Below are 27,195 nucleotides of genomic sequence, written 5' to 3'. Positions count from 1 at the left end.
TGTTATATTTTGTAAGTAAATTCATTAAATGCCATCCTTCCGCCTGAAAATATCATCCTTGGCAGTAAGCAGTAAACAGAACATTGGCAACAATAAGGGTCAGCTATGGGTGCTGCGGAGTGATACAAACAGAAGTTCCGTGAAGTGGTCAGAGCTGTGCTTTATCAGGACCAGAACTATCTGTTTTATAATAAATAATATGAAATGGACTGACTATATTGCTTTACACATTTTGTAAGAAAATATATCTGAATTTGTCAATTGCCTGAAACCTGGTACACACCACTTCTATTATTTACAGTTATTTATGTTTATTTTTTACTCATCAAAAGCAAAACAAAACATGTAATTATTCATTTAAATAATTAAAAAAGAGTGCTAATACCTTGATTTCATGTCATTGGTGTTATCAATGTTAAAAATGGGTATTTTGAAAACACACACACTAAAACTTGTTTTTATATCATTGTGGGGACTTCCATGCATTTATGGATTTTATACAGATCTAATGATAATCTATATCCCCTAACCCTACCTCTAAACCTAACCCTCACAGAAAATGTTGTTTAGTATGTTTAATAAGCCATTTCCCTCATGGGGACCGCTGGCAGGGTCCCACAAGGTAGGTGATCTCAGGTTTTACTATCCTTGTGGGTACATTTATATGTAGTAAGAACACGCACGCACGCACCCACACCCACACTCACACACACAAAGAACAGCAAAGGTCAAAGTTCAGAGGAAGAAGGCTGCTCAAATATGCATATAGTAATTTTCCCACCATGTTGAAAAAGTTATTTACATTTTAACTGAACATTTTTCACATAGTTCATTTAAATATGTCATCAGTGTTACATTATTTAATGTTTATGTGAAAGATTTTTATTGAAAAAGGGAGTGTATATCTAATCCCAGATACAGAACTAGATTTGAGTCACAGTCTTTCAAATGTTATGAAAAGTTATTTAGAAATTTACTGAAACTCATCATAGGAAGACCCAGACAAGTTGTTTTGGTTATTTTTTTTTTTTTTAACTCCAGTGAATATTTCTCAGGGTGGGGATACTTTTGAAAGTAGGTTGCTGTATTGACAAAAGCAACATAGACAACTATAAAGCGATATACCATTTACACAGTCATGCAAAGTAAAGAGGGCATAAAAATTGCTCCTCACCTGATGTTTTTGACAAATACCCTTGTCCCGAGAACACAGTTCAAACTTTCGGTTAAAATCTACTTTCATAAAACAGCTGAACCTTGCCTTAATGTAGAACTAGAAACCAACATGGATAATCACTGCTACTGAAAACATGCATTTATGCAGTTGGACTTTAGACTCAGAATCTTATAGTTACTCTCAGAAGAATATTTTTACGTGCTCATACAACATAAGCAGTAAAAATTACAGTGTGTGTTTTGCAAACATACTTGCTATATACTGACATAAAAATAACGGAAGGAACAGAATTGTAATTTTTTTATGGAATCAATTATTTATTTTACAGTCAGCACTCTTATAGGTAACTCAAGCCTTAATGTTCTTGAGTTAGACAAAGCCAACTCTGAGGCACTTCATATGTGGCTCTATCTCTTCCCTTCTCATCGTACGGAATGTGCCAGGAGCTGCCAGCAGTCTGTAAGATGGTATCGTATGTTGCGATCCTCTGAAAAACACATAGTAAAGCCAACAGTCATTAAAGTTAGAATATGGCCCTATTTATTTTTAAAAAAGCATTCATGATTAGCATGTACACTACCAGTCAAAAGTTTGGACACGCTTGACTAAATGTATGTTTCTCATGATTTTAAAAACTACTTGATCTAAAGGCTTATGCTTGAAAGATAATATAAATTGTGCTTGCGTATAATTTTTTTAATTTTTTTTTTTTTTACAAAACTACAATTCTATCTGCCCAGCATACATGCCTACCTGAAATCGAACTTTTTTCCCTGGTGTGTAATGACTAATTACCAACTGATGACCACGTTGCCACTTAAAGAAGAGGCGTCTGGTGGCGCTGTCTGAGATGCAGGCCTTGTGATCTCTCATCAGATCCCGACTAAGAAAGTTACAGTGATTACCAGAGTACAAAGCAGCATACAGCAGGAATGGGTCATCCTCAGATCTGTGTCGTCCAAGATAAGAAACAACACACTCTATCAAATATTTTTCATGCCGTTCCAAAATGTATTGAGCTGCCTTCGCTCAATTTGTTTTATTTTTTATTATATTTACGCATTTTACTTTCATAACAAAATTCGATCAAACTGAAAGGAGTATTCTTTAATAAAATAACATTTAAAAACCTAAGTTTCATTTGTTTAATTTAGTTAAACATTACACTATTTAATTTGATAGAATATTGTTATGAAATTGAAATGCGTAACTCTTAAAAATAGGATTAAATATGTTTTCAATGTGTTGCCGCCTACTGCCTACACAGCTGCCTTCTAAGACAGCATCCTAGTTGTAATGGAAAGAACCAATTTGGAACAATCTATGTGTCATAATAGCACTTGTCATGGGAAGCACACAGGAGACTCAACTCAAATTGATTTTAATAGAGTTTGATGTTAGCATGTTCCTAAGCTAACGACGCAATACTATATTAAGCATTAAAATACATAGCACACATAAAGTTTGGGTAAAATAGTCAATTTTAACCTCCTGATACCCATGCGTGACTGCCGTGTGCATTTTCCATTCCCCTTTTTGATTTGAAACTAATAGCCCCAAAATGTTTTTTTTTTTTTTAGACCAAATAGTTTTCCTAAAAATTGATGTCCACATATGTGGACAGTGGGACTACGTTGTGAAATTTTAAATAATACCAAGCTATAGAAAGTCCGTTTTTCTTATCAAATTGTGTATTATGTTTTCAGACGTTACAGACATTACATCAGAATAAATAATTCTGATAACCATGTTAAAATAAATTTTTTAATGATACATTTTGAATCTATGTACTAATTACCATCGTCCCATGTCTGCCAAACATGTTAAGTGGTCCAAACATCATCTGCAGCCTGAAACTGAACTTCTGAACGGATGTAACGAGTGAATGCACTTGGCAGCATAGGAAAGCTATAGGATGCACCCTTGCTCCCTAATTAGGGAATGTCTTAACCTTCAGTGTGTTGTCTGTCTGCACTGGTCTCAGAACAGTTTGAAATGCACCTTATTTTCATCCTAACTCCGTATACAGCCTTTGAAAGCAAAATTTTCCAGCTTTTGGATCCATCCACTGATTCTTAATGTGATAATGCACATGAATATAGGATATTTTAAGGAAAATAAGCCTATAGTCCACATACGTGGTCATTGTGTTACTGCGTGCCGTTTCATGATAAATCGATGACATTTTTTAAATGGCATATCGGATGAAACAAAAGGCACTACTCTTTTGACTCATATTAAAGAGGTTTCTTACCAGATGTAGCTTTGTTGCGGTTTCTCCCAAAGACAAACTCCGCTGAGATCGGTGCATGTTGTTTTGTCACATGACTCAGTGCGTCGAAAGTTTAACCCTTTAATGACAGTCTAGATTCTCCTGAACTGAAATCAGTCAGTTTAAATTAAATTATGCATTGCCTATAATGAAGCCAAAATGTAACGTACACGCATGTGGACGTGAGGTCTCAGGAGGTTAAATTAGATTGAACTATTTTTATTAATACTTTTTGTTACTGAATTAATTATATTTATAATCGAGCTGAATTTCTCTGAATATAACGTCATCGATTTTCAAAGTATGCGGTAATGGAGAGCATTTTCTAAACGCTCCATTTTCGGTGGAGGAAGATGCCATTCTAGTGTGGATGAGAGGCATAGACATAAATGAAATTAATGAGTTTTCCAATGAAAATGTATTAGTGTGAATGTTGCCTTGAAAGGCAACTTAATCATGCTACATTTTGGAACAGCCTTCGCATTGTGAGCGTGTATATGATGCCTTTACAGGGATTGTTTAACCCAAATATGAAAATTCTGTCATCATGCACTCACCCTTATGCTGTTCCAAACCTGTATGACTTTGTTTCTTTCGTGGAACACAAAAGGAAATGTTATGCACAATGTTAGACTCAGTCACCATTTACTTACATAGTATGGATCAAAAAGAGCAGCGTCCCACATCATTAAAATATGTTCCTCTCGTGTTCCACGAAAGAATGAAAATCAGAGTAAATGAAGACAGAATTGTAGCTTTTGAGAGAGTGGTGAACTAACATTTTGGAACAGAGTGTATGTGTATGTGATTGAGGAAATGGGATTATACTAACATGTTCTCAGTGAAGAAGCAGTGGGCTTTCTGTTTGATCATGTTCATGTTTTGTCTATCCCAGTTCCGGGAAGGTTGTAGCATGTGCTTCCTGCCAAGAACCAGGATGTTCAGGCCCTGCTGTTCCAGCTCTGAGACAACTGCCAGCAACTGCGGAGATAATTCACACTCTCAGCGACCTCTTACCATTTCCACTCTAGAGGTGTTAGAGATAAATGAGCTAATTCATGAAAATGAACAAACGAGAGACATTCAGTTCATTCATAATTTTTTCTTTTTTGCAGGAATTTCCCTTGACATTACAAATGAATGTGAAACCTCGAGCAGGTCAGCTGTAGGGAAATTATTCTTGCTCACATTGTTTTAACCTACTTTTGTGTCAGCTACTCACACAAAGAGCATGAGGAGATTACACAGGAAGTAGTTTTTCCTATACCCCCCTCATTCTTACACAAAGAGCGCAGGCAGAAAAGCAATTACTAAAGGTTGGTTAAAGGTTAAAGCCTTGTGCTAAAAACATCCATATTTAGATGTTCAGATGTAAACATGCAATTACTATTCATGTGATAGACCTAATTATTACTAATATTATAGCGTGTAACTTTCTTTCAGGTCTATCTTTCCTGGTCTGAGCGGAAGTGACTAATTAGGGGTCCAAGTACCGAAGGTGCTGGATCCCTATTGCAATCGTACTGATTCTCTTCTTATTCTTTCTCTTTTTTTTTGTGTGTGCTAAAAAAGATGTTATTATATGTTTCTAGATGTTACATGCAAAATTTCATGCCGCTTGGATCAACGGTCTAGGAGGAGTTCGAAAAAGTTTTTCTTTTCTGCAAACTTCAAATGGTGGTCAGAAATTAAATCAGAGTTACATGTCTGCAAACACCATACCTAGAAAGTAACTAAAGTACTTAGTAATGAAATTACCATGCCCCTGACAGATCTGTTCTTTAAAATGTGGCAATTCTGGTCATTTTGTCCACTTTTCCAAACTGCTTGTACCCCGATAATTGCATTGACCCACAGAGCTGAAATATTCTACTAAAAACTTTTACTTCCAGTCTATCAACCCTTAGTTTAGTTATTTCAGACATAAGGAAGTGCTGACTGGGGAAATCACAGGTATGATCTATTTTTCTGCTTATTCATGATAAGGAAGTGGACGGTGAGCCACAGATATGCCATTTTACTTTGGAAAGCACCGTACACAATAGTGTCCAGTATTTCACAATCAACCTTCAACCCCTCCCTGCAGTAACTTTTACCTAAGCAGTTCTAAATAAAACAAGGACCTTCCAACCTGTTAGTCTTGTAAATTTACATTCATTTTCATTTTGTTTCTGCATATCTAGCATTCAATCCTGTCACTGGGTCCATAAACAAAGCATAAACTTTGGGCACAAGTTCATTTAAAGGGCTAGTTCAACTAACATCCAAACATTTCTTTCTATGTTGCACATAAGAAAGAAAGCCTTTCGGGTTTGGAACAAAATGCGGGTGGGCAAATGATAACAGTTTCAGAATTTGTAATTTTTGGATGAACTAAGTCTTTGCATCTTAATGTTCACAATCTGCAGCCTGGGTTCATACAGATAGAGAGAAGCAGTTAATACTAGCATGTCATTGAATGTGTTAGCAAGGAAGTGGGGTAAATGTTAGCACCAAAAATAAACTTGACCACAAAAGGCACATGTCTGACTTAAAATACTAAGGTTAGTCATAACAAAATTTGTGTAAAATCCCCTGCCTCAGTGTTCATGTGCTGTGGGTGCGTCTGTGTTAATCTGTGATAGCAGGAGATAAAATAGTACAGAAGGAAGCCATGAATGAGTGGGCAGAAAAACAAAGGGATTTGGGTAAAGGAAGTTCACTTGTTACATCAAAATGTATAGCTTTATGCACGTGAACTGTTTGGAGTTGTTTTTATCTGGTAATATAACAAAAGTTATCCTCTATGGTATTTTTATTTTTTACTTTTATGCCTTTTGATTTTTGTTCAATGGCTGTTGGAGGGTGTGTTAGGTGGGTGAAGATACTTATCTAGTTACTTTTGCTCTATGGAGACTGCATTTAAAAGGTATAGTTCACCCAAAAATGTCAAATCTGTCCTTGTTTACTCACCTTCATGTTACATGTTCAAATCTGTGTGATTTCCTATCTTCCGCTGAACACAAAAGGAGCTGTTAGGCATAGTGTTAGCCTCAGTTGCCATTTTCTTTCATTGTATGGAAACATATGTGATAAAAATGAATGGTGGTGACTGATGCTAACATTCTGCCTAATATCTAATAAACACGTCCTTTTGTGTTCCACAGAAGAAAGTCAAACAGGTATGAAACACCCAAAATGTTCATTTTTTGGTGAACTATCTGGTATGTCCCCTCAATATTCAGATTAGCGGTTGATCAATGAGTTTTCAATTATAAATTGTTAAAATTTCTTCCAATATTGAATGTTTGGTTACTTTCTTGGTTCAGAGCAATTAAAAATGTATTATTTTACCCAATATTTGTGTGTGTGTGATTTATTTTTATGCTTGTTAGAATATCAAGCCGTTAGCTTAGCAACATGCTAATGTTAAACGCATATCAAATCAATTGTGAGTCGAATCTCCCTTGCTCGTAGAGCATTCCTTATCTGTTGCTTATGAAGTTCTATGATGGTTACTTAGGATGCTGCCTATGCAGGCAGCGAGGCATTTTACTGGGTTTTGGTACAGAGATAAATCATACCAGTTTATCTGGAACATGACCAAATGCAAACAAGCCATTGCCTGTAGATTGACACCACCATGTAGGAGGGCAGATGTGTAACACATCAAATTTCAAAATTTTCTCTGTAATATTACATAGTCATTAAATTTTCCCCATTTTCATATGAGTAACTGTGGGTTTTATTGGTTTAGGGGTCTTCACTAGCTGGTTGGAAACTATGAGGGTTTGGTGCTGTTCTCTCATCTTGTTCACCTGCATTGAAAATAAACCATGACAACCATGCTCAACATATCCCCATTATGGTACCCGTGGCACCAGCTAAAGTCCTTACTTGACAACTCTCCACCCTGCTGGTTGTCTTACAGTTTTGTTTACAGTCTGATTGAACTATCTATCATAAAGGTAAACAAACCTATTTTCGGGCAGCTAGTTATTTTTTCCACCTTTAAATAATGTGTTGCTATTTCAAGGTTTAAATCAGAGTAGGTTGACTGTCTAGGCAGTTAACTGATTAAAAATGTCACCTAAAATCCACATACAAATCAGTACTTGCCTTGGAACATCAAAGCAGTTGAATAGTACCCATCACTAACCGTTTCAGAGTGGGTGGCTTTGGGTGTAGTGTTAGCCACATTAAGACCATCGATGACAATATCAAAGGGAGGCCTCCGCTTCACAAAACTCTTAAAGCTTTCAAGCTCCTGCACAGAACACAATCAGCTGGTTATTCTTGGAATCGTGACAATAAACACGAAGATGTATAGTCAAATAAACATTATGCCACAAATGCTGTCGATTGAGCTTAACTTACATTGAATCTGGAACATTCCTTTAAGACATAAAACTGTGCATAAATGTCACTGTAAAAACTAAGTTATGTCAAACTGTACAAAAATACTCAACTTAAGCTTAATTTTTTACTATTCTTACTATTTTTAAATAAGTTACCGTTACTCTCTAAACCCAAAAGTTGTTATTAATAAAAACATTTAAGTGGTCCTAATTAAACAGTACTTGAAATGTCACAATTTGTAATCATAACACAAATATATATATGCACAGCCTTTAAACTTTGGCTTTAACTTTTTACTCCTAACTCAAAATTATCAAGTGGAAAATTGCAGCTGTGTGGAATACCCATAAGCCCTTGTGCTTGAATAAATTATGTTTGTTTGGTCAAAACAATGGAACTTATGAATAAAAATACTAATTGTTATTTAAAAATGTATGTAGTTTTCATTCTTATGACTATTGTTAATGTTTTCTTGTAGCTGGTTGATAGTTGTGATTTGTGTGAAGTTACAATTAGTGTGATTAGTGTTACCTCTGGTAGACTTGGAGCCTGTTAAATTTAAGCCATTCTTCTCCACACAATTGTACTTCACAAAAGTGCAGATTTATATGCACTAAGAAGTATATACTATCATAATTTCCCTTATACCGTATAAGATGTGCTATAACTCATTTTAAATAATTAAATAAATTGACAATGACACTTTAATCACATGAGTTGTTAACTTGTAACTAGTTAACATTACTTTAAAAAATAATGTTCAGTTTAATTGAGACAAATATGTAAGCCTATGTTTACTTAGAAAAAGCATGCAAATGATTGCCTTAAAAAAAATCTAAGGTCAACTAATTAGATTTTACATTGACACCACTATAAAATACAACGTGTGCAAATACATTTTAACTAAAAAACACGGCAAAGAAATAATTGAAAATGCAACAACACACACTCTGGTAAGCATTCTTAAATGGGGTGCTAATAGTTAGATGTACCATGAAAGTCCTTTATGCTAAATATTTATAGTACATTACAAGAGACATCTGACAGAGGATGTAAATTAATCTGACTTCGCAGAGATTGATGAAAATTATTTTGGGGGTGATTGGAGATTTGGGATTTTTGGAGATCAAAAATAAGCAGGCAGGCTGCACCTCTCTTGCATCTTCAACAAGAGAAAGTGATGGTTGCTTGGATGGATGGGGGTTCCTATTGGTCTTCTCTGGATATTTACTCACATTGGTGTTGTGTAGCACATTGCACAAGAGCAAACCAACTAGTGTTGCATAAGACAGACAGAGGGCAGCTGAAAGAGAATGCATGTTCCTGTTTAGTTGACATTTCCTTGTAGGGCCAACTGGATGAAGGAACTGCAGAGGAACATTCACTGTTGTTCATTCTTGGTAATTGTGTTGATGCATGTTCCAAGCTAAAAGTTAAATAAAGGGAATAAAAGGGAATAGATTGTGATTCAACCACACTTCTAGCTTGCCACCTACTACCATCAGCAGGAGATAGAAGGAAGGATATGTCTAAATGTGTAGATGAAATGTGGATTCAGGTTTGTTTCTGGTAAACCACAAGGCCAAGAAGCTGACAGTTGGACATCATTGTTAGTGATCAGACCAATGAGATTAATGTCATCTGCAACTTGTATCAGACTGAGTGAGGGACTGAGATACACTATATTGCCAAAAGTATTCGCTCATCTGCCTTTAGACGCATATGAACTTAAGTGACATCCCATTCTTAATCCATAGGGTTTAATATGACGTCGGCCCACCCTTTGCAGCTATAACAGCTTCAACTCTTCTGGGAAGGCTTTCCACAAGGTTTAGGAGTGTGTTTATGGGAATTTTTGACCATTCTTCCAGAAGCGCATTTGTCAGGTCAGACACTGATGTTGGACGAGAAGGCCTGGCTTGCAGTCTTCGTTCTAATTCATCCCAAAAGTGCTCTATCGGGTTGAGGTCAGGACTCTGTGCAGGCCAGTCAAGTTCTTCCACACCAAACTCGCTCATCCATGTCTTTATGGACCTTGCTTTGTGCACTGGTGCGCAGTCATGTTGGAACAGGAAGGGGCCATCCCCAAACTGTTCCCACAAATTTGGGAGCATGGAATTGTCCAAAATCTCTTGGTATGCTGAAGCATTCAGAGTTCCTTTCACTGGAACTAAGGGGCCAAGCCCAGCTCCTGAAAAACAACTCCACACCATAATCCCCCCTCCACCAAACTTCACAGTTGGCACAATGCAGTCAGACAAGTACCGTTCTCCTGGCAACCGCCAAACCCAGACTCGTCCATCAGATTGCCAGATGGAGAAGCGTGATTTGTCACTCCAGAGAACTCGTCTCCACTGCTCTAGAGTCCAGTGGCGGCGTGCTTTACACCACTGCATCCAATGCTTTGCATTGCACTTGGTGATGTATGGCTTGGATGCAGCTGCTCGGCCATGGAAACCCATTCCATGAAGCTCTCTACGCACTGTTCTTGAGCTAATCTGAAGGCCACATGAACTTTGGAGGTCTGTAGCGATTGACTCTGCAAGAGTCAATCGCTACAGACCTCCAAAGTACACATGTATGACTCTGCAAGAGTTACTGTCATTCCCAATCGCTTCCACTTTGTTATAATACCACTGACAGTTGACTGTGGAATATTTAGTAGCGAGGAAATTTCACGACTGGACTTGTTGCACAGGTGGCATCCTATCACAGTACCACGCTGGAATTCACTGAGCTCCTGAGAGCGGCCCATTCTTTCACAAATGTTTGTAGAATCAGTCTGCATGCCTAGGTGCTTCATTTTATACACCTGTGGCCATGGAAGTGATTGGAACACCTGAATTCAATTATTTGGATGGGTGAGCGAATACTTTTGGCAATATAGTGTATGTGTAGGCTTTGCTGTACAGAAAGACCAAGGAAACATGCAGCTCTTAGATACTGGTTTGCTAAGTTTGACAGGTACTGGCATAGGCACATTACATGGAAGAGATAGCTTTAATTGCATGTTGCATCCCGTTAAAGTAATACTTCATCCCAGGACAGGCAACACCCACTTATTCTTCACGGGACATTCAAGCATTTGCCATGTGTACAATAGACCTTTTCTCTGCTATAAGGTTTTATCAATAAATAGAGCTTGAGCATGTCTGGCACACGTTCATAACTGTGATCAGGTTGTATTTAGCTAAATAACACAAAAGCAGGTGGGCCCCTTGCAATGCAGGTCCAAAAAAATCCAAGCACTTCCTTCTTCCTTTGTTGTTGTTTAAAAAAAGAGGTTGGAATATCTCCTGAATTGTACTTAGCAGACCTTGTAAACATCTAAGGGAATTTCCAGCTGGCTCTGAGCCAAGCCACTCCCTAGCCTGCCTGTCTTCAGGGTTTTAATTAGAAAAACACAAAGAGGCGGAGGTTGTTCTACAAAATTAGCTGACTAGTGAGTGATAAACAGATACGTGCACACTTGAGTCTAGAATGCTTTGCTTAGAGGGAACTGCAAACTTGGCACGCTCTTCCTCAAAATTGAAGACATGTTGCAAAAAAATACTTTTTCAAGTATTTTTGTCTGTTTTTTCCAGTTAAAATATCTAAATATGCTTAAACAAGATAGATTTACTTTAGAAGCTATACTGTGTAAGATAATAAAACTTGTTTTCAGGGAATATATCCTGAATTAAGTTTGTTTTTCTTACCCCATATGCAAATCTTTTTTTCTTTTTTTAAGCATTTTAAACCTCACTAAATTTGGTTAGATTTACGCTTAAAACGAAACCAAATGCTAAAACCAAATGCTTAAAAATTGGGTAAGAAAAATGAACTTAACTCAAGGTATTCTATGAAAACAAGTCAGAGTTGGCTTCTCAAGTAAATGTATCTAGGTTTAAAAGGAGTGTTTCAGGTTTAATACAGGTTTAGGTCAATTGACAGCATTTGTACCATTTCAAAAATATACCCACAAGATGAAAACATTATTTTGATAAATGTTAACATGATTTTATTGTGATAAAATCTCTGTTCTACATGATTTTAGCATGATAAAAAACGCTTAAAGTGTCTACAAAGTTTACAGTAGTACTTCAGTGCTTTACTCTAACTGCGATTTTTGCTTTTCATTTTAAATAAACAAGGAACGAGTCGAAAGTATTTTTTGTGGTAATTAACATTATGCCACAAATTCTGTCATTGAGCTCAACTTGTATTGAACCCGGAACATTTCTTTAAGGATGCTTAAGAAAACAAGACAAAAATACTGATTTAGAAAATGACTTTTTGCAGCACAACAGCATGGTAAAGTTTAACCAAATAGCTAGTCAATAAACAAGCCTTTTTTAATGCTTATAAGGCTATGCTTATCAAAACCACAAGTATTTCTGGACTGTCAGGTGGCTGGAGCCCAGCGCTTTCAGTTCTGCCTGCAGCATGGGATTTATTTCCTTCTAAAAAATCCAGTTTCCACCCCTCTGAAGCACCTATAAATCCCCAAGATTCTTAGCCCCACATACAGTATAAACTCATACAGCAGATTGTGTTTAATTGCAGCTACTTTGCATGTTAAACATCCTGTTAATTCAAGAGTACAAGTGGGCTAGAGAGAGCAAGATTTGGGGAGGGTCAAAAGCCAAGGCCAGCGAGAAGGGGGGGCAGGGGGCTGAATATTTGGGGAATTCCTAATTGCTTTTGGTGGGGGTTAGCAGTTGGTGATTAGAGGTTGTTCAACTTTCAGCATTAAGTAGGGTTAGTGCTTCCAGCATGGGACGAAACTAATAAACACATGTTGTTTCATGATGCCTGGTTTTAACAATATGCATAGAACATGTGCATGGCGTAGTGAGTGTGTTTTACTGTGTTTTTGTTAAGCTGCCTTCACTTGTGGCCATGGAGAGGTTAAGTTGAATGTGAATGCTGGGGATTCCCCAATGGTGTCAAGGGGTCACGTGCATGTGGTACCAGTTCGCCATGCAGAACTTTGTGTGTACCTACAATGGTGCCGGGGGAATATGTACATGCAAAACAAGTTTAATCCAGACCTGATAGTAATCACTGTGTTCTTGTTTCTTCCCTGCACGTAAACAATGGCCCATGTGAGAGACAAACGGAACAACCTTGTCTAGCCATGAGCGATTCTTAACACATTGTGTATGGCAACTTTTACTGGAATAAAACTAAAACAAATGAAAGGAAATTTCTAAATCTTCTGAAGTACCTGCTATGTTTTGTTCAAAGCGTGCATGACATTCCGATAAAATGAAAGGCAGTGAAACATAAACAAATGGAGAACAAAAAGATTAATAGCTCTGGAGTTTGAGGAAACCACACCGTACCCCATGGCAGAAATGAATTAAAAGCCTTCTGCAGGTCCCCTACTTTTCATTATTACAAGCTTGCTCCTATTGAAACGGGAAAAACAGGCTTCCCCCAGCTCGCGCTTGACCTGTAAAGCTGGGTATCTGAGTGTAAGGAAACCAAAAAGGGACTTATCATCATTTAGCAATGAAAATGGTTTTAGATTTGTGAATCAATGTGTTAAAATAGATACCATGCATAAATAGAACATTTTGAGCACAGTAAAGTTCCACTGACCATCTAAAGTGTAAAAAATAAGCCTAAAAGGGTTTTTGACATGAACTTTTTTTTTTAATCAAAATTAAGATTCGAGATAAAAAATTTATATGAATGTATAAAGAAAAGTGTTCATTTCAGTTGCTATACCTGGTCCCTATTTCTTTGAAGTTTTTCACAATTTCTAATTACGTTTTAGCTTTTATTTATTTGTATTTTTACTTATATAGTCTTGTGATGTGAAAAGTGAGTTTTTAAAGAATAAATACTCTTATTTAATGCAGTCTCTCAATTAATGTAAGGTAAAAAAATAATAATAATTTAAATAATTATTATGCATGCAGCTTTTGTGATCTCATAATTAAGATACTACATGGTATATTTGTATTTAAGAACTGAAACTTCATTAACTATTGAAGGGAAAAGATGTATAAAAATAATGAAAAACAGGATAGAGATATACACTACTTAGATATGCACTTTCCCTTACACATTCCTATAACTTTTAACCTAATATCTTGATTAAATAATAATAATTAAAAAAAAGTCCATGGACATGTTATAAGTCAACTACCCATAAAGAATTCAAAAAATGCTATTTAAAATAGTTTCTTATTCAGTATTGCACTACATTGCTTTGCATTTCATGTCAACTACCCAAAAGCACCACATTTGTGCCTTTCTTTCTTTTAAAAGTAAAATGATTATAAATAAAGCCAGGGGTTGTTCAATTTCTCTGCAGAGCATTGGGGGTGTTTTAAATGTCCTGCGCTGGTTTCACTCAATAAAGAGTCTATGCAGCTCTGCAGACAGACAGGCAGGGACTTTCCAGGGTCACTCATGTGAGCGGCTTTTGAGGACTGAAATGTAAAAGCCCATTGTGTTGCCTTTTACGACTGCAAAGAGCACATATGTGCCCAAGCAATGCCCATGTCTCAGCATCATGCGCAAGATCAAATTAGATATTGTTTATAGCATTTTTCCCCCAAGATGTATAAAAATGCCCCTTTATGAGACAGTACTTGGAAAATGAACCAGTTTCCTATGCGTGAGAACTGTGTTTGCAAACAAACATGACTGTTCTCTCTGGGAAATGGAATTTCAGTGGAGTCGCTTGCCTTGTGACCTTGTGTCTTCGGTTGGACTGCATTCATGGGGTTTCTAAAACCAGGGGACCCGCAGACACATGAAAGAACATGTGTTGGAAAGCCCCTACATCATAGCTAAATGTGGAACTAGACAGGATCACATGCTTTTGACATCTATAGACCCCACAGACTGAAAAAAGCACCCCTCACTAGACAACAACATCATCTAATTCAGGGGACAGACTCACTTTAAGACGCAGCTCAAAACGGCATAGAACATCTTTTTATTCTGGATGGCTACACAGCTTGCATTTCACACAGTTGCAGCCTGTTGCTAGCTTGGTTCTATGTCGAAAATATGTCGCTTTAATTACAAAGTCAAGATTGCATGTCTGTGTGGAAACTGGAAACCAAAAAGTATTAAAAAATGTGGAAGTTTGGGCTCAGCATTATTTTTGCCATGTTTCAAGAGGGGTCAAACATTTCTCACTTCATGTTTTATATTTTTTGTTAATTAATTTCTTCATGTTTATTTTGGAGTAAATGAAATACTCAAAATAGAAGAATAAATAATGTACACTGTACAGTATATGATGTATGATAAACTTGTTTAATCAGTTTCTAGGCTAGGCAATGTAAGTGTAGGGTGTGTAGGACACTATTGCCGTCTAGTGGAGTCAACAAGAAATGCCATTATAATTATTGAGACCTCATGCCTGGGGTGTATTTTAGGTCTTGTATCACTCTGAAGGGGCTTATTATTCAAAGCTGGCTGGCTGACAGTATATTATCCCACTAATTACATGGCTTCTTACCAAATAAATAAATGGAATATCGATTTGACTTGCAATTACTGTGAGAAGAAAGAGACCGCAGAGTGATATGAAAGATTAGCAGTTATGTAGGACGTACCTATATTCTATTTCTAAATTATACTGTATAACTAAAGCTTTAAATAGCATTTAAACAGATAAATGTACACTAAATAATAAAACTACAAAGCACCATTATAAAAGAATCAAAACTGTAGTGGTGAACAGAAGTATTAAACTAGACATTCAAATACGAAGACGTTACAGCTGATGTAATTTCTGCAAAACTAGCGATAACTGTAGAAAACAGCTTTTTGAATACGCCCCTCATCTGCTGTTGGTCAACAAAAAAGATATTCCCACCCCCACCTCACGCCATTGGTCGAGTAACATTGTTAGGGCGGGTCTAAGCAGGTCACTCAAAACAAACACAGGAATTTTCATGGGGCCACAATGTTTACAGTTTTCGAGAAAATTAACTTTTAAAGGGATAGTTCACCCAAAAAGGAAAATTCTCACATCATTTACTCACCCTCATGCCATCCAGGTGTTTATGACTTTCTTTCTTCATCAGAACACATTTGAAGAAAATAGAAAAATATCTTAGCTCAGTAGGTCCTTAAAATGCAAGTGGATGGTGATCAGACCTTTGAAGCTCCAAAAAGACCAGACAGTCAGCATAAACGTCATCCATACAACTCCACTGGTTAAAATATTGTCTTCTAAAGCAAAACGATCGTTTTTCCTGTGAAAAAGATTTATATTGAAGTACTTTTTAACTATAAATCATTGCTTCCGGTCAGCAGCCGTATGTACATTCACGAGTGGGTGGAGTTCACGAGGTCTCGTGTAACATATTTGCTTTGGCATTTTATGGATGTAATCTCAAGTTTTTTCTCTCGGTTGAAACATTCAGAGTGAGCACAGAAACACACCATTGTGAATAAATATACAGGTACAAATACAGATCTAAACCAATATCAACAAAGCTTCTGTACAGCATTTTTCCTACTCGGTTGTAAACAGTGCTGCTCTTCTGGGTGCGTCGCACGTGCGTCTCTTCTCGCATGAACATGCTAACGTGATTACATCACACGCGAACTGCTGCTGACCAGAAACGCTGATTTATAGCTTAAAAAGTAATTAAATATTGTTGTTTTTTTTTTGTTTTTTTTTTTTGCAGCAAAAGCGATTGTTGCGCTTTAGAAGACACAAATGTAACCAGTGGAGTCGTATGGATGACATTTATGTTGACTGTCTGGTCTTTTTGGAGCTTCAAAGTTCGAAACACCATCCACTAGCATTTTAAGGACCTACTGAGCTAAGATATTTTTTCTTCAAATGTGTTCTGATTAAAAAAGTCATACACACCTGGGATGGCATGAGGGTGAGTAAATGATAAGAGAATTGATATTTTTGGGTGAACTAACACTTTAAATGGCTTACTTGTAGTTGTCTCTGCATATTAAGCTGGGATTGTATTTTAAAGAAAGTATTTTAACACTAAAAAAGTTACACACTTCAGCTTTAAATGGTGCTCTGCGTGAGACTCAAATGAATCGCCTTTAAACATGATTCATCTATGAACCCTCAGAACAAACTGATTCACTAAAATGAATCAGACTTTCCACTACTTCATATGAAAGGGAGAGGATGGTTCAGGAGAGGTTCATTTACAAAAACTGATTCACTAAAATGAATGTTTAATGCTTTATATGAGAAAACAGTTTATCATGTACACATGTATTGTTAACATTGTTGGAACATTTTCAAATTCCGAGACATTTTGCGTCCAGCAATTACATCATTTTTTTTACTGGGCAGACAGAATAAAATGAATGTCTATCTATCTAACTATCTATGTATCTATCTGACTTTCTGTCTATGTACATATCTGTCTGTTTGCCTAACTATCTATCTATCTAGTTAGCGTAGTTTAAATTAGCTTTGGTTAATAAACTCTTTATAGATGTACTCTGGAGACAAACCTCTGGAGTAGTCTTGTTGAAGATGTCACTGCCTTCTAACACGTCTTTCATCACTTTGTTCTTCAGCTCAGCATACTCTTCCTTAGTCAGCTGAATGGATTCCAAGGCTGCTTTGCAATTCCTGCACTCTCCACTGAAACACATAGCATACACCTTTAAAAAATGATCAACAATATATACTAAACATCACAAAAACTAATTGAAACAAATAAAAACAAGAGAGTACATATACTTATACCTGGGGGCCACAACTGAAAATGTTCCTCTCCATTTCGGATCTGCTAAGCTGTGCAGATGCACACAATAAAAAACGTTATATTAGAGATCTCAACTCTGTGCTAAAATAAAAAAAATCAATCAATAAAACAATGTAATATATATATATATAAAAAAAAAGTACCTCTCAAACCAAGATTTGATCGTTTTTATCAATTGCTCTTCTGGATAGATCTGATTATCTCTCATATATGACAGGATAGAAAACAGTTTGTCTTCTTGTCCACGCTGAGTGATTCCACTCTGAAACAGGCACTGCCAGGTGTTCTGATGAGGAGTGAGACCCAGCTCTAAGAGCTCGCCATACAGCATCCAGCTTGTCTCAATGTCACCGTGAAGAGCCGCTCCGGCAATGGCATCACCGTAGTTCCTCGGAGATGGCAGGAGGGCCTTTTTCATACCCTCCAACAAAGAAAGTGCCTCTCTCCAGCGTTCTGTTTGACTAAAACCTTTAATAAACAGGGATGACGCTCCAGTGTCGAGGGTCTTAAAGCAAGCTCTCATTATGTCATACGTGTCATAAACCTCAGAGTGATGCCCACCCATCACACACAGCGTGAGGTACCTCAAGAGGAGTTCATAGGAAAGAGTGCCTTTTTCCTGAGCCACATATGTCAAGAGAGATTTGGCGACGTTGACGTCCACTCTAGCTGCTAGCAGTCCTTCCATCATTTGTAAGTCGAAGCGTTCAGGTTTGGAGGAAGCTTCTTTTAATTTAGTCCATTCTGACATGGTCAGTGGATGATCAGGGAGTGCAACCTTTGAAGATCCTCTTGCCTTTGGAGTATTATTATTGGACAGTTCTTCTGTATCTGTCCCAGCACGCTTTTTCAGATACTCAGCAGTTCTTCTGGCCGTGCCAGCTGTGAATACTGAATTAGGAAACGCAGGCCTCGCTCTAGGAGTGAAGCCTTTTTCTTTGGCAGCTCTGCTGAATGATTGTGCTGATTTGTCTCCCTTTGTGCAGTAAAACTGCATGTGTGGCTTTATGATAAATCTGACTGCATGAAGAATGTTATATTTCGGAGAACCAGTCAGAGCAGGTCTGAGGTATAGGGGGCTGCCAACCCATGTGCATAAATGCTTCATACAAGTCCTTGATTTTGACATAATAAGAGATCCCATTGCCTTGTCTGATTTACACTTACCTCGCTCACATTCAAACAAATTCACAACACACAAATTGACCTGACTCTGCGAATTAATTCAATGAAGAAAACTTTATCAACAACCTTACAATGACACAACCCACTAGCTCAATCATACATTTAGTTAGAGGGATACTTTACTTGGCCCTTCTTAAATAATTAACAGTTATTTAGAGGAATACACAACATATCATCTGCTAAAGAAATGTCATTCTGTACTTAAATCAGACAGATATCGGATAGATCAAGCCAGTAAGATATATCACGAGTTTGTTTAAAACACTAGTCATTGGTAATTTAAATAACAATATCTAACTTACACGATTTTGTAAAAAGTTTTTAAATTCTAACCAGAAAGCAAGTGCAAGTCAGTATGGCCAGCCATTCACGCTCCTGTCCAGTCGCACTCTGATGACGTCACTCGTGTCACAGTCATAAACAATCGGTCAACCGGCGAGGCTACTTAAACATAACAAAAACAGTTTAATAATTCATTCCATGCGTATTTCTTTACGGTATACTAGGACAGAATAAAGCTAAGGATGGCAAACGACAAAACTGCACATTGGAAAGATTTGCTGAGAAGACGACTCGCCTCTGCGAAAAAAGGTAACGTAATAACACGCCAACTAGCAAATCAATTACTAGAGGTTTTTAGTTAAATTTAACTCTAAATTATTAATCAGTCGACATAATCAACCAAACGGGGTTAAGTGTACCTCAAGAACATGTAAAATGGTTTTACTGTAGTAACACTAACTATAGTAAACGGCATTTTGGCCGGTATTAATCATTCATATTAGGCTAAGTAATCTTAGAGGAGTTTTGGAACCTACTTTATTTTTCTAAATGCATGTATTGACCCGGATTTGATTTTCCTGGGCATTTTATACTTTTATTTGGGCTTATTTTGTTCTAAACATAAAAATGTTCCGTGTGTCATCCTTTTCTTACCTGCTAACCATAACATTAAATCAACCTACACTCTTATTTTTAACTAGGCCTAGAATAGAATACAGAATTACACTGGCTGCCAAAAGTTTGGAATAATGTACAGATTTTGCTGTTTCGGAAGGAAATTGTTACTTTAATTCACCAAAGTGGCATTCAACTGATCACAAAGTATAGTCAGGACATTACTGATGTAAAAAACAGCTCCATCATTATTTGAAAAAAGTCATTTCTGATCAAATCTAGACGGGCCCCATTTCCAGCAGCCATCACTCCAACACCTTATCTTTGAGTAATCATGCTAAATTGCTAATTTGGTACTAGAAAATCTCTTGCATTATATCAAACACTGTTGAAAGCTATTTGTTTGTTAAATGAAGCTTAACATTGTCTTTGTGTTTGTTTTTGAGGTGTCACAGTATGCAACTGTCTGGCATGTCTTAAGGTCAATATTAGGTCAAAAATGGCAAAAAAGAAACAGCTTTCTCTAGAAACTCATCAGTAAGTCATTGTTTTGAGGAATGAAGGCTATACAATGCTTGAAATTGCCCCCCAAAAAACGGAAGGTTTCATACAAAGGTGTACACTACAGTCTTCAAAGACAAAGGACAACTGGCTCTAACAAGGACAGAAAGAGATGTGGAAGGCCAGATGTACAACTAAACAAGAGGATAAGTACATCAGAGTCTCTAGTTTGAGAAATAGACGCCTCACATGTCCTCAGCTGACAGCTTCATTGAATTCTACCTGCTCAACACCAGTTTCATGTACAACAGTAAAGAGAAGACTCAGGGGTTCAGGCCTTATGGGAAGAATTGCACAGAAAAAGCCACTTTTGAAACAGAGAAACAAAAGAAAAGATTAGAGTGGGCAAAGAAACACAGACATTGGACAGCAGATAATTGGAAAAGAGTGTTATGGATCTTAACCCCATTGAGCTTTTGTGGGATCAGCTAGACTGTAAGGTGTGTGAGAAGTACCCCACAAGACAGTCACATCTATGGCAAGTGCTACAGGAAGCGTGGGGTGAAATGTCACCTGAGTATCTGGACAAACTGATAGCTGGAATGCAAAGGATCTGCAAAGCTGTCATTGCTGCACGTGAAGGATTGTTTTGATGAGAACTCTTTGAAGTACATTTGTAACTTTTTTTTCAAATTGTAATAGTAATTTTTCACGTTATTAATGTCCTGACTATACATTGTGATCAGTTGAATGCCACTTTGGTGAATAAAAGTACCAATTTCTTTCCATAAGAGCAAAATCTATACATTATTCCAAACTTTTGGCCACCAGTGTACATCAGATGTTACAAATAAAAAAAAGGAATAGTTCACCCAAAAATAATTTACTTACCCTCGTACCATCCCAGTATGACTTACTTTCTACTGCTTAACACAAACAAAGATTTTAGAAGAATATCCCAGCTCTGTAGGTCCTTACAATCCAAGTGAATGTTGACCAAAACTATAAAGCTCCAAAAAGCACAAAGGCAGCATAAAAGTAATCTATAATACTCCAGAAGTTTAATCCTTGTCTTCTGAAGTGATCCATTTGGTTTTGAATGAGAACAGACCAAAACGCCATTGCAGTCTCTTTGTCTCTTCCTAGTGCTTGACACTAGATGGCACTAGAAAGTGTAATCAAGCTTGAAATCATGTTTGCCAAGACTGCAGATGCTACAAAAAGAGTTACATTTTGGTCTGTTCTGACCCAAAACCAGTTGGATCGCTTCAGAAGACATGGATTAAACCACTGGAGTTTTATGGATTACTTTTATGCTGCCGTTATGTGCTTTTTGGAGCTTTAAAGTTTTGGTTTCCATTCCCTTGCATTGTATTGACCTACAGAGCTGAGATATTCTTCTAAAGTTCTTCATTTGTGTTCTGCAGAAAAATGGAAGTTATACACATCTGGGATGGCATGTGGGTGAGTAAATGATGAGAGAATTTAAATTTTTGGGTGAAATAACCCTTTAATATATATTTAAAAAAAATAATACTACAGAGTTAAATTACCACATTTTGAATTTTGGAGGCATTTTTATCATTTTTGGTAGCATTTTTTCCCTGAACCCACATTCATTTTTTGACCCAGCTATGGTCACTATGTAAGAGATATGGTATATTTTCATAAGTAGATATACCTGAAATAGTTCTTGTGATGACAAGTGGTGGCTTTCTGGCAAGAGATGAGAGATTTAAAGGCATATTTAATTACTTTCTGCTGCTATTTACTCTGTTACTTTTTGAACAACATAGAACACTTTAACTAGATAATGCAGAGATAGTCAGTCACAGTAAGATTAACGTAGATGTAGTAGGTTTGTATAGTGTGTGATGTATCATAATGTGTGTTAAAATCACTCCAATGTATTGATCAGATGACAGGACAGAGGACGAGAAGAAGGCAGAGGAAACAGAACTGTTCACCAAGTATTACACAGAATGGAAAGTGGGTAAAAATGAAGATGACTCCTTTAAACACATTCCACGGTTCTACTACAGGGTGAGTTGTTCACGGTCCTATTAATGAGAGTATTGTCTTGTCAGATTAAAAACAATTTGCACTCACATCCATTTATCATAACCTGCCCTAATATTTTTGGGGGTGAATAACTGGACAATTATTAGGCCTTGTCTTGAGGGATTTGTATTTAGGGTCATCCTTCACTGTACAGAAACTGGCGCAAGATGTTCGCTGCTTTATCTATGTCAGGCATGTTTAACTCAGTCTTACCTACTTCATCGTAACTTCTTAATATTTCATGGCAGCTTCCTGCAGAAGATGAAGTTCTGCTGCAGAAACTGAGGGAAGAATCGAGGGCAGTGTTCCTCCAGAGAAAGAGCCGAGAACTACTGGACAATGAGGAGTTACAAGTAAGAATGTTTTTTTTGATATTATACATAAAGCATTGTGTATAATGTCACTGTTATTCATTTTTATTTGTTAAATGTTTAATTTAGTGTTTCGTTTTGCTCTTCTTAAAGGAATAGTTCACCAAATAATCATTTACTCACCCTCATGCCATCCCAGATGTGGATGACTTTCTTTATTTTGCTGTACACAAACAAAGATTTTAAGAGAATATCTTAGCTCTGCCATCTCAGCCATACAATGCAAGTCAACAGGGTCCAAAACTATGAAGTTTAAAAAGCACATAAAGGCAGCACAAAAGTATTCCATACGACTCCAGTGGTTAAATCCATGTCTTCAGAAGTGATATGGTAAGTGTGGTTGAGAAACAGATACATTTTGACTATAAATCTCCACTTTCAAACAGCCCTCCTGAGGTCTCCTAAGAGTTCTTCTTCTTTTGCTTTTGGCAATTTGCATTCTTCATGCATATCGCCACCTACTGGGCTGGGAAAAAAGGACTTAAATATTGATCTGTTTCTCACCCACCCCTATTATATCGCTTTAGAAGACATTGATTGAACTACTGGAGTCTTATGGATTACTTTTACGCTGCCTTTATTTTCTTTTTTGGATCTTCACATTTCTGGCCACCATTCACTTTCATTGTATGGACCTACAGAGCTGAGATATTCTTCTAAAAATCTTCATTTGTGTTCTGCAGAAGAAAGAAAGTCATAAAAATCTGAGATGGCATAAGGTTGAATAAATGATGAGAGAATTTTCATTTTTGGGTGAACTATCCCTTTAATACATTTTGTTTCCTACAGAACCTTTGGTTTCTTCTCGATAAACATCAAGTGCCACCCACGAACGGTGATGAGGCCATGATCAGTTATGAGAGTTTCCTGAAGGTTGGAGAGAAAGCAGGTGCAAAATGCAAGTGAGTGCATCATTGGAAAATGTATAGCAAGCAATTTCTTTTGTATATTTCACTTGAAACCATGAGCAGATGGGGTGATAAGCATATATAATTTGTAGGTGGAAAGACTAGGTGCTTATGACTCAGCAAGTTCTTTCTTTCTCAATGTTTACGCCCATTCAGGCTTTTTTTCACCGCTAGAGTCTACGCCAAACTGCTTCATAATGATCCATATGGGCGGATATCAATTATGCAGTTTTTCAACTATGTCATGAGAAAAGGTAGTCATAAATTCTGTGAATTGTGCTGTCACTGCATTCTCATTTTATGAAATCAGTTAATTATGGATATTGTGGAAAATATAATGAATATTATGAAAGTCTTTTTGTTGAAGTAGATCATTTTGTAATCCATTTCCCCTCTGGCAGTGTGGTTGCATCAGACCAGGATTGGTTTGAGCCTCTATGATGTAGCAGGACAAGGTTATCTCAGAGAGTCTGTAAGTAACAGCATTCTGCATCAAGGGATACAATAGAATTCATCAGTATCTTAAAAGTAAAGCAGGATTGTGTAAGTTGTGTGCAGTGTGTAATTTCTTAGCAGGATTGCAAAAATACTGATTGATTCCATTTCTAAAAACATTCTTAAATGGGTTTAAAAAATATAGCACCTTTAAAGTAAAAAAGCCTAGCCTTTAGTCCAGATAGATATACAGTGTGTCTTTTTTTCCGCAGGACTTGGAGAATTACATTCTTGAGTTAATTCCCACACTCCCTCAGTTGGATGGCTTGGAGAAATCATTCTACTCGTTTTATGTCTGCACTGCTGTTCGCAAGTTCTTCTTTTTCCTTGATCCTTTACACACTGGTATGTCTCCTGTAATAATGCTGGTATTAATTAGCTAATGCCTTCTTATTTAAAAGTCACAGCACCCACAGACATCATTTAAAGTTTGCCCTGTGGAAGAATTGAAAAGTAAAGTAATTTACATGCATATCTTTTCATTCTGATTTTTTTGTGATTGCTCCACAGGGAAGATCAAGATTCAGGACATCCTAGCTTGCAGTTTCTTAGATGACCTACTTGAGGTTGTGTACACATTTTCACTCCAAGTGAACCTACACTACATTTGTAGTTTAGATGTTAAAGGTATCCTATGCCGATTGCCTTGCAACATCAAGCTAATTAAATGTATACATTTACAGCTTAGAGATGAGGAGCTGTCAAAGGAGAGTCAGGAATCCAACTGGTTCTCTGCGCCTTCTGCCCTTCGAGTTTACGGTGTGCCTGCAAAATATTCGTATTAATCAGTGTTGTACTTTTTTTATTTGAAATCTGACCGTTTCTTTACAAAAGCATATGTTGTTTGAGTAATATTATCATTTGATGCCATTTATTGCTGTACCACCACTAAGAACTGCACAGTAACAGCTACTAGAGGTGCAAACATATATTTAATGGATAATACAGACTACATTAAGACATGTTTCCTGTTTGTAGGTCAGTACCTTAATCTGGATAAGGATCATAATGGGATGCTCAGTAAGGAAGAACTGTCTCGCTACGGCACAGGAACACTAACTAGTGTTTTCCTAGACCGGGTCTACCAGGAATGCTTAACTTACGATGGCGAAATGGTATAACCCTCTGACTGGATCTCTTAAGCTAGTGTCACACTTACAGTTATAAGGGAGTTAATCCCTTACATTAAACAAATGTCTGCTTTTATGTACTTTCACAATACAACAACTTGCACTTGCACTCCTCAAAGTGCACTTGAGTAATTTTGGCCTTAAATTTGTAAAGATTTTTTGATGTGATGATGTATTTTCATTTTCTTACACTTTCTTTAGGACTATAAGACCTATCTAGACTTTGTGCTGGCTCTAGAGAACAGGAAAGAGCCTGCAGCCTTGCAGTATATTTTCAAACTGCTGGACATGGAAAATAAAGGCTACCTCAATGTTTTTGCCCTCAACTACTTTTTTAGGGTAAGAAAACCCTTTTGAAAAGGAAGCAGAAATATTGCATTTTTAGATATTTTAGGTCACATTTCTAGTGTAAGTTTAGTCTAGTGTAGAATAAAGCAGTAACTAATTTTATCATTTTAATTTTTTCTATTTTCTGTAAAGCTGCTTTGGAACATTATGTATCGTTAAAAGCGCTAAACGAAATTTAAAGGAATATTCCGGGTTCAATACTAGTTAAGCTCAGTCACCAACATTTGTGGCATAATGTTGATTATCACAAAAAGTAATTTTGACTCGTCCCTCCTTTAAAAAAAAAAAAAAAAGCAAAAATCGAGGTTACAATGGAAGATAATGGGGCCAGTTTTTGGAGGGTTTAAACAGAGAAATGTGAAGCTTATAATTTTATAAAAGCACTTGCATTAATTCTTCTGTTAAATCTTGTGTATTATTTGAGCTGTGAAGTTGCTTAAATCATCATTTTTACAGTCATTTTAGCTTTTAGTGTTTGTTGACATTACATCGTCATGGCAACAAAGTTGTAAAATTGGCCATAACTTTACACAGAAAAGGTTAGCAAGCGATTTTATCACATTAAAATCATGTTAACACACATATTGTTCATGTCTTGTGGCTAAACTTTTGAAACAGTGAGTATTTTAATGTTTACTGATTGACCTCATTCACCTCCATTGTAAGTGCCTCACTGGAACTTAAGATTTTTGCTTTTTTAAAGACAAGGAGGGGCATGTCGAAGTTGTTTTTTGTGGTAATCAGCATTATGCCACAAATGCTGTCGATTGATCTTAACTTGTATAGAACCTGGAATATTTTAGTTTTATATTTAGTTTTTGTCCAATGTGCATATTATATATATATGGTAGTAAATGTAAATGGGGCCAATATAACATTAAAATACTCACTGTTTCAAAAGTTTAGCCAGAAGATGTAAAGAATATGTGTGTAAAGATGATTTTACTGTGATAAAATAGCTTACCAATCTTTCTGTGTAAAGTTATAGCCAATTTTACAATTCCATTGCCATGACGATGTAATGGCATAAACACTAAAACAAACGTAAAAACGACAATTTAAACAACTTTTCAGCTCAAATAATACACAAGTTTTAAAAGAAGAATTAATGTAAGTGCTTTTATAAGCTTCACATTTCTGCCTTTAAATCCTCCAAAATGTGGCCCCATTCACTTCCATTGTAAGTGCCTCAATGTAACCTTCATTTATTATTTTTTTTAAAGAAAAGGAGGGACAAGTTGAAATGAATTTTTGTGGTAATCAACATTATGCCACAAATGCTGTCGATTGGGCTTAACTTGTACTGAACCCGGATTATTCTTTTAAAGGGGATTGTTATGTCAGTAAGTAAGTGTCTTTTAAAAATAAGAGAATGTGTATTCGTGATACCAGGCCATTCAGGAACAGATGAAAATCCATGGGCAGGAGCCAGTTTCATTCCAAGATGTTAAGGTACAAGACCTCTTCTTTTTAATAGCAATAGAGATACACTGTGTACTAAAATCTGGATAATTCAGTGACATTCAAGTAGAGAAATCGGCATTTTGTATAATAATATGGTGATCAAACTGTATCATAATTCATGTATATCCACAGGATGAAATCTTTGATATGGTGAAACCCAAGGATCCCTACAAGATCACACTACAGGACCTGGTGAACAGCAGTCAGGGCGATACGGTGACTAGTATTCTCATTGATCTCAATGGCTTCTGGACTTATGAGAATAGAGAGGTTCTGGTGGCTAACGACACTGACAGCAACACAGCTGATTTAGATGACACATGACATCACTTCCGATA

General features: G+C 36.7%; 2 protein-coding genes across 4 annotated transcripts; one reads left to right on the top strand and one right to left on the bottom strand.

Moving 5' to 3' along the window:
- Nucleotides 1-1,041: 1,041 nt before the first annotated feature.
- Nucleotides 1,042-19,067, bottom strand: prorp (protein only RNase P catalytic subunit). Of its 3 annotated transcripts, none has more exons than XM_051723081.1 (7): nucleotides 17,641-19,063; nucleotides 17,479-17,526; nucleotides 17,241-17,373; nucleotides 7,588-7,695; nucleotides 4,282-4,430; nucleotides 1,931-2,126; nucleotides 1,042-1,664 (listed from the first exon to the last, which is right to left on the bottom strand). In XM_051723081.1, exons 1-7 carry the CDS (start codon nucleotides 18,639-18,641, stop codon nucleotides 1,533-1,535), a joined length of 1,767 nt encoding a protein of 588 aa, XP_051579041.1. In that variant the 5' UTR covers nucleotides 18,642-19,063; the 3' UTR covers nucleotides 1,042-1,532. The 3 variants fall into 3 exon arrangements, with proteins under 3 accessions (XP_051579041.1, XP_051579043.1, XP_051579042.1); XM_051723083.1 differs by having other exon boundaries at nucleotides 19,016-19,063; XM_051723082.1 differs by lacking the exon at nucleotides 1,931-2,126 and having other exon boundaries at nucleotides 17,641-19,067.
- A 1-nt stretch (nucleotide 19,068) lies between these two features.
- Nucleotides 19,069-27,190, top strand: ppp2r3c (protein phosphatase 2, regulatory subunit B'', gamma). Its single transcript, XM_051723085.1, has 13 exons — nucleotides 19,069-19,273; nucleotides 21,999-22,123; nucleotides 22,390-22,494; nucleotides 23,302-23,414; nucleotides 23,577-23,674; nucleotides 23,822-23,892; nucleotides 24,128-24,260; nucleotides 24,426-24,481; nucleotides 24,599-24,674; nucleotides 24,894-25,030; nucleotides 25,247-25,384; nucleotides 26,786-26,845; nucleotides 26,990-27,190. Exons 1-13 carry the CDS (start codon nucleotides 19,207-19,209, stop codon nucleotides 27,179-27,181), a joined length of 1,371 nt encoding a protein of 456 aa, XP_051579045.1. The 5' UTR covers nucleotides 19,069-19,206; the 3' UTR covers nucleotides 27,182-27,190.
- The last annotated feature ends 5 nt before the right edge of the window (nucleotides 27,191-27,195 follow it).

The sequence above is a fragment of the Myxocyprinus asiaticus genome, chromosome 17 (assembly GCF_019703515.2).
Source record: "Myxocyprinus asiaticus isolate MX2 ecotype Aquarium Trade chromosome 17, UBuf_Myxa_2, whole genome shotgun sequence".
Classification (NCBI taxonomy): Eukaryota; Metazoa; Chordata; class Actinopteri; order Cypriniformes; family Catostomidae; genus Myxocyprinus; species Myxocyprinus asiaticus.
Note: the sequence above shows the minus strand (reverse complement) of the source record. Positions and strands in the feature narration are given on the sequence as shown.

Bases quoted from the DNA above. Each gene is read 5' to 3' on its own strand.
- prorp (XM_051723081.1), bottom strand. From the start codon at position 18,641: ATGGGATCTCTTATTATGTCAAAATCAAGGACTTGTATGAAGCATTTA. The intron at 17,374-17,478 runs GTATAAGTATAT...TATGTGTTTCAG, and splicing joins TTTTCAGTTGTGGCCCCCAG to TGGAGAGTGCAGGAATTGCA. The intron at 7,696-17,240 runs GTTTGTCTCCAG...TGTTCTGTGCAG, and splicing joins TCAACAAGACTACTCCAGAG to GAGCTTGAAAGCTTTAAGAG.
- ppp2r3c (XM_051723085.1), top strand. From the start codon at position 19,207: ATGGCAAACGACAAAACTGCACATTGGAAAGATTTGCTGAGAAGACGA. The intron at 23,415-23,576 runs GTGAGTGCATCA...ACGCCCATTCAG, and splicing joins AAAGCAGGTGCAAAATGCAA to GCTTTTTTTCACCGCTAGAG. The intron at 25,385-26,785 runs GTAAGAAAACCC...TCGTGATACCAG, and splicing joins CCCTCAACTACTTTTTTAGG to GCCATTCAGGAACAGATGAA.